The sequence below is a fragment of the Nannobrachium achirus genome (assembly GCF_963921795.1).
Source record: "Nannobrachium achirus genome assembly, chromosome: 14".
Classification (NCBI taxonomy): Eukaryota; Metazoa; Chordata; class Actinopteri; order Myctophiformes; family Myctophidae; genus Nannobrachium; species Nannobrachium achirus.
This window is the reverse complement of record NC_137821.1, coordinates 7724269-7731719: the sequence shown is the minus strand read 5'-3', so window position 1 is coordinate 7731719 and position 7451 is coordinate 7724269. Positions and strand designations below refer to the sequence as shown.

Here is a 7451-nt window from a genome sequence, read left to right as displayed (position 1 = left end):
ACTTTTTTAATCGTGAATGTCTGCTCTCAACACTGATGCCAAATTAGATAGATACACTGTAGGTAGGGCTGTCACAATTATTACATAATCGTCTAATCGCAATTATTTGACATAATCGCGATTATTTTTCATAATCGTCATAATCGTTTCCATTTGAAAAATGTTCATACATTTTTTTTTTTAAGTCAAAAATAGTGGAAATAGCAGATCTACAAGCTCACAACGCGTCGCATCGCGACGCATTGTGAGCTTGTAGATCGGCTATTTTTTAAATATTTATTTATAATTTAATACAATAAATAACAAAACAGCTTTTTCAAAGAGCTCCAATTAATGTGTTACACAGTATGACTTTAAGTGTAAAAAAACAGAATTCAGATTAGTTTACAAAAAAAAAAATCTGTATTGAAGAGTTTTGAATCAAGTTGCTCCATGTCAACATCTACCCCTAGTTCTAATTTATCATGCTTTTGTTTTTGTCGCAAAATGCATTCAGCTCAACGTTGTGACACTGTTAAACACATGTCATAAAAGGTCTTTCTCTTTATCTCTCTCACACACGCTAACGCACGCACACACACAGTCAGTCACACACACACACATACACACACACGGAACACAGATAAAACAGGCTCTTTGCGAAAAAAGAAGAAGATAAAAAAAGTATTTTGTTTGAAGAAAAGAAGAACTCTCGGTTGGTTTTGGCACATGGTCAGCGATGGTAGGAAGCGCTTTCATCTTTCATCTAGTGCAGGTTTTATTCAAGGACCGCATAGAATCCACGCCCGCGTGATATGATTATGAAGGGCGTTGAAGGGGCGTTCGTGGCGGAGAGAGAAAAGCTTTTGAAGAAGGGCGTGCGGTGAGAGAAGGGAGGCAGATATTGCTAATGTTTTTTTTTTCCAGCTCTGGGTTGAAGGGGGCAGGGACGTGCTGAGCCCCTGATTCAGCCCGGGAAAAAGAGTTGTAGAGGCCCTCATTGCGCGCTATAGAGAGAGATCTCTCTCTATAGCGCCGCTTGCCATTTCAGATCATGACAAGTGACAAGCCAATTACATGAGTTATATTTCGTCGTTGTCGGGTGGAAACCTTTTATGTCCAAAACCGTTTGTTTCGTATTTATCATTTAAAAAATGATTTAAACTAGTGAAAACAGCCGATCTACAAGCACACAACGCCTCGCGCCCGCGAGGCGTTGTGTGCTTGTAGATCTGCTGTTTTCACTACTTTTGTGCAACAGCCTTGTATGATGAAGCAGGGCTTTGCTTTGCGGAAAAAAAAAAGTACAAATTTGAAACTTGGAAATACGAGGTTTCTGCCCGACAGTGACGATTTACTTTTTTGGCTGTCCAGCCCCCAAAATGGAACGAAGTCCGACATTTTATTTGTATTTTTTCCCTAATGGCCGGCCTGGACCGGCCGTTCGGGAGTTGTCCCGCTTTTCCCAATGGCCAGCACGTCCCTGGAAGGGGGATCTGGTGGAAGGGGTCCCCCTCTCTCTCTCTGGGTTGAAGGGGGGGTCTGGTGGCAGGGGCCCCCCTCTCTCTCTCCTTAATAATGGCACTGTGACAGCACATCATGGACGGACGGTGGTCCCCGTTTCGGAAGCAGCATGGCACTTTTTTTTATAATTCTTTTTACACACAGAAAAATAAAAGGATTGGATCGGTAAAATGTCATATAGAAGATCCAGGTTCTTTTAATAACGATTTATTTGCAATGGTTCGATAAAGAACCTTAACTACTTTAAAGAGGTGGTATTATGATTATACTAGAAGGAAGATTGTTTTCCAAAAAAGTATACAGAAAGAGTTAAAATTTGGTTTTTATGTGGCCACACCCCCAGTTCATTAAGTATGCATGGATGGCATGGTGGGTGGTGACCCAGCTGATATAGCCACACCCCACAGTGTTGGGTGAATGGTAAATAGGGGAGGAGTTGATACTGTGACATACTTAGTATCTGTGTTTTTTAACTGACACTTTTGACCACAAGGTGGCAGCCTCCAAGAGAAAACAAACAAATACTAAGAGAATACATCATTTCTCAAAAATAACACACCAGGGGGTCTAATGAAGTACTTTCAACCTCCTAGACACATGAAAAACAGAAAAAGTACAAAACTATGGCACCACCTCTTTAACTACTTTAACCATATTATTATATTTCATTGCTCGGTGTCTCTCAGGGATCTGGACACTTGGAAAATAGCTGATCTACAAGCTCATTGTGAGCTTATAGATATGCTATTTTTGGCTCACCTATTAAGATAAGTCATGACCAAAATTGGGATGCTATGGTTTAAGTAAGGTGTCACTTTGATGAATAAAAATAGAATAAAAAGAGAGGAAAAAATGAACCATATGAGGAACTTGGAAGAACCATTCACTAAACAAAATGGTTCTTTAGTACAGTGTTTCTCAACCACTGGGCCTGGGGACCTTTGGTGTGCCCCTGAGAAGGGTCAAGTGTGCCCCTTGAAACTGCTTGAAAGCCAGTATTGTTGTACCGGTATTTATCATTTTAAAATTGATTTAAACAGCCGATCTACAAGCACACAATGCCTCGCATCGCAAGGCGTTGTGTGCTTGTAGATCTGCTGTTTTCACTACTGTTGTGCGACATCCTTGTATGAAGAAGCAGGGCTTTACTTTGCGAAGAAACTTACACATTTGAAACTTGGAGATACAAGGTTTCTTCCCGACAGTGACGATATTTACACCCCCATATTATGTTGGTGTGCCCATGGATTCTTGGGACATGAAAAGTGTGCCCATGCAGAAAAAAAGGTTGAGAAACACTGCTTTAGTAGGTGATGGCTCTTCTCTCGGAAACCACCATCGCCTTTTTAAAGAACCATTTAAAGGGATATTTCATCCCCCAAAATGACTTGATTAGTCACCCCATGGATACTTGGATTCATGGATATTTTCTTGGACTGACATTCGGTTTTCTTTGGAGACACAAAGGAGACTCTTTGTGTCTCCATATGTAACCACTGCTGGTCATGAAGTTATTGGCTTCGGAATGGGACAAAAAACAAAAGATAAATCCATGAATTCAGGTCTCCATGGGGTGAGAGTCATTTTTCCCATCTATCCATTCAAGAACCATTTATTTTTCTGTGTGTGTACCCCCCATCATCCCCCACAATCCCTGGCACCAGCTCCGCCCCTCTTCCAAGGCAGGGAGGAAGGCGGAGACTCTTCTTTAAAACTGCGATGTCTGTGAAGGAGATGCTTTTAGAACTGCGATGTCTCCGTGAAGGAGATGGTTTTAGAACTGCGATGTCCCCGTGAAGGAGATGCTTTTAGAACTGCGACGTCTCCGTGAAGGAGATGGCGTCCGTCTTGTCCACGGTGAAGCCCCCGTTGACGTAGGACTTCTTCTCGCTGTCCTCCTCGTCCAGCGTGCTCTCCAGGGCGAAGGGGTTGGCCAGGTCGGCCTCCGAGGACGACGTCAAGTCCATGCGGTCCAGCTCCCGCCGCGACAGCTTCTGCACGATGGCCGCGCCGTAGGCGTCGCCCAGCACGTTGATCATGGTGCGGAACCGATCCCTGGGGCGGAAGTAAACATAAATAACAATATATATATATCGTTGATGATCGATGATTGTGGGTTCGCTGAAAACAAGCACACGTATGTTATCTTCATTATTTATCTATCAGTCAAGTTCTCCCCGACATTACAAAGGCAGGGTCCTTAGCCAATGAGGCGCAATTGGTGGAAAAACATTTGGGAGTGGTGCTAGCTGGAATATAGTCACGTTGGCAACCACACTTGCAATTGAGGTGCCAATGAGGTGCAGCCAAAGGGTAGATCTTTGTGCCCATACATGGTGTTACATGCGAGCCCACACTGTTTCGTGGTTCTAGATTAGTATGAAAACCTGCAGATCATGTCTGTTTGTCCGTCCGCGCGCCTAATGTCACGCTCCATATATGGCCAAGATCCCTGATGTCATCAAGATTAAGCCCATATCTGGGAAGGCCCATATATGGACATCTCTGTTGTTTAAAGGGAGAGGTCACTTCTTGCCCTTAGGGTCTTACTGATATGATGATCAATAATATGATCGGAACCAATCCCCAGAGAAACGTGTCCGTAAATTAACACCCTATACCTGATCACACTACAGGCCAGTAGCCACTTTGAGTGGCAGTTGGGGCAAAACAGCGCAGAGTTCGGCTCAAGCGAACTTCACAGCGTTCGGCACGGCGACTCGCTCATTTTAGATCGCTCGGCAGTGCCTCTCGCGGCGGCTTCTTTCGTGTATCATCGTCCTTGAGTTCGCTTGATACAGCGCGCTTCTGTCGTGGTCAAAAACTATTCTAAAGTAGTCCGCAGTTGTTTTTGGTAGATGAGAAGCAGTTCCCAAGGTTATAGCACAAGGTTATAGCACAAGGTTATAGCACAAGGTTATAGCACAAGGTTATAGCACAAGGTTATAGCACAAGGTTATAGCACAAGGTTATAGCACAAGGTTATAGCACAAGGTTATAGCACAAGCGGTATGTATATTTATGTATATATACTGTAGGCTTTGGAATGTCGCATCAGGGGACACCAGACAGGAAGAAGAGGTACTCACAGCAGCCAATCCACCGCGACGATCAACGTGACATCACTGGCTGGCAGTCCAACCGCTGTCAAGACGATCACCATGGTGACGAGTCCGGCGTTGGGGACGCCCGCCGCCCCGATACTGGCTACTGTTGCTGTTATACTGAAAACAAGACACAACGATACTGGCTACTGTTGCTGTTATACTGAAAACAAGACACAACGATACTGGCTACTGTTGCTGTTATACTGAAAACAAGACACAACGATACTGGCTACTGTTGCTGTTATACTGAAAACAAGACACAACGATACTGGCTACTGTCGCTGTTATACTGAAAACAAGACACAATGATACTGGCTACTGTTGCTGTTATGCTGAAAACAAGACACAACAATACTGGCTACTGTTGCTGTTATACTGAAAACAAGACACAACGATACTGGCTACTGTTGCTGTTATGCTGAAAACAAGACACAATGATACTGGCTACTGTTGCTGTTATACTGAAAACAAGACACAATGATACTGGCTACTGTTGCTGTTATGCTGAAAACAAGACACAACAATACTGGCTACTGTTGCTGTTATACTGAAAACAAGACACAATGATACTGACTACTGTCGCTGTTATACTGAAAACAAGACACAATGATACTGACTACTGTCGCTGTTATACTGAAAACAAGACACAATGATACTGACTACTGTCGCTGTTATACTGAAAACAAGACACAACGATACTGGCTACTGTCGCTGTTATACTGAAAACAAGACACAATGATACTGGTTACTGTTGCTGTTATGCTGAAAACAAGACACAATGATACTGGTTACTGTTGCTGTTATACTGAAAACAAGACACAACGATACTGGCTACTGTTGCTGTTATGCTGAAAACAAGACACAACGATACTGGCTACTGTTGCTGTTATGCTGGAAGTAAAACAAGACACAACGATACTGGCTACTGTTGCTGTTATGCTGAAAACAAGACACAACGATACTGGCTACTGTTGCTGTTATGCTGGAAGTAAAACAAGACACAACGATACTGGCTACTGTTGCTGTTATGCTGGAAGTAAAACAAGACACAATGATACTGGTTACTGTTGCTGTTATACTGAAAACAAGACACAACGATACTGGCTACTGTCGCTGTTAAGCTGGAAGTAAAGGAAAACAAGACACAACGATACTGGCTACTGTCGCTGTTATGCTGGAAGTAAAACAAGACACAACAGACTTATTGCAATTGCCCTCGTTGTTGTTGTTGTTACTTGAGCAAACAGAGTGCACAAGTACTGTGATTGTTTAAGCCCATAGCCCAGTCAGGGACCAGAATTTCTGACAAAGTCATCATTAACAGCCAATGAGCATTCCTGGTGATGCCAGTGGTGAGCGCACCTCATGGCGCGCTCTGCTGGCCATACATGGCCTACTTGTGCACAAGGTGCAAGTTAGCACCTCGAGAAAGTAGTTGTTGTTTTTTGGAGCGGTGAAAGCGCTCCCAATAGACAGGTATGTCCCTGGGTGGGTGGGTGGCTGGCCGTGTCCGTAGCCTGGCAATACCTTGAGTGGCCACACACAACACACTAGTTAAAGGAGGGGCGCTGTTTTGTGCAGGCCAGGCACACTCACCACTCACTCACAGGCACAGTTTACAGTTTACAGTTTAGGCCTTTAGCAACACACACAGGGTATAGCTGCTCAGATTCACCGCTCCACTTCGAACCGAGGTTTGATTTTATAATACATTTTCCTCCCAAAGGCAGACAGTGCAAACTCAGCCTGTGTACTGAAAACCATGCCATTACCCCACATCTCCAGAATGCTTAGTTCAGTGTGGTATCACACACCGAAAACAGCTGACCTCAAGCTCGACGCGTCATGAGCTTGGAGGTCAGCTGTTTTCGATATTTCAACCAAAAGGCCCTTTAGAAATTTCAGCCACTGCCTCTCTTTTTCTTTTTTTTTAAATTTTTATCCCACTATTTTTGTAACCCATTTTTTCACCCAGTGCCAATTGCCTATTGTAATCCTGGTCTCTGCTCTCCCTCTGCCACACCTGGGGAGACATCGGACTGACCTCATGCTTCCTTAAGTGCATGAGGAGTCCAAGTTGCTTCTTTTCACCTGACAGTGGGGATTTCCCTGGTTTGGACGTAGCGCATGGAAGGAACACGTTATTCCAACCAGTTCCTTTCCCCTCCATCAGGCGCCACCGGCTCGCCAGGGGGAGGCAGCATAGAGACCAAGGTTACTGCATGATTTTTGTGAGGGTACCTACCCTAGGGGACACGGGGAGAACATGCAAACTCCACACAGAAATCGCCAACCCCACCTAGGGTGTGGGCACTGATGTGGGCGGAGGAGATGTCTCCTGGTGTAACAACAGCGCTCACCTGATGGTGACGATCTGTCCCGCGTCCAGCTGATAGTCGTTGAGCTGGGCGATGAAGATGGCGGCCACCGCCTCGTAGAGCGCCGTGCCGTCCATGTTGATGGTGGCGCCCACCGGCAGCACGAAGCGCGTGATGCGCTTGTCGATGCGGTTGTTCTCCTCCGCGCAGCGGAACGTGACGGGCAGCGTGGCCGAGCTGGAGGACACCGCACCGCCACCACCACAAGGTGGCACCACCGGGGGGCGCCGCGCATGGAAACACATTAGGATCAGTTAGAAAAGTCAGAAAAACCTTGGTTATCCAACTTTTTAATGTTCTTGTTGTTTTGTAATTCTCTACTTCCTAATAAGAGAATGTGCCATAGTTTTGTACTTTTTTTCTGTTTTGCATGTGTCTATGGAGTTAAGCAAACAGCCATTTTACAAGCTTTTTTTGTTTTGTTTTTTAAAAAGGATCCCTGGCTGGAAAAGTGACAAATCTA

At 44.7% G+C, this 7451-nt stretch overlaps 1 protein-coding gene across 1 annotated transcript in view; it reads right to left on the bottom strand.

Moving 5' to 3' along the window:
• Positions 1-3311: 3311 nt before the first annotated feature.
• The window catches only part of slc1a1 (solute carrier family 1 member 1), a gene marked incomplete at both ends in the record, with an annotated part of 50160 nt that continues 46020 nt past the window's right edge, over positions 3312-7451 (bottom strand). Inside the window, 3 exons of the mRNA XM_080741354.1 lie at positions 3312-3558; positions 4593-4727; positions 6971-7165. Of these exons, the coding sequence (XP_080597480.1) occupies positions 3312-3558; positions 4593-4727; positions 6971-7165 (577 nt within the window). The remainder of the gene's footprint in view (positions 3559-4592; positions 4728-6970; positions 7166-7451) is intronic.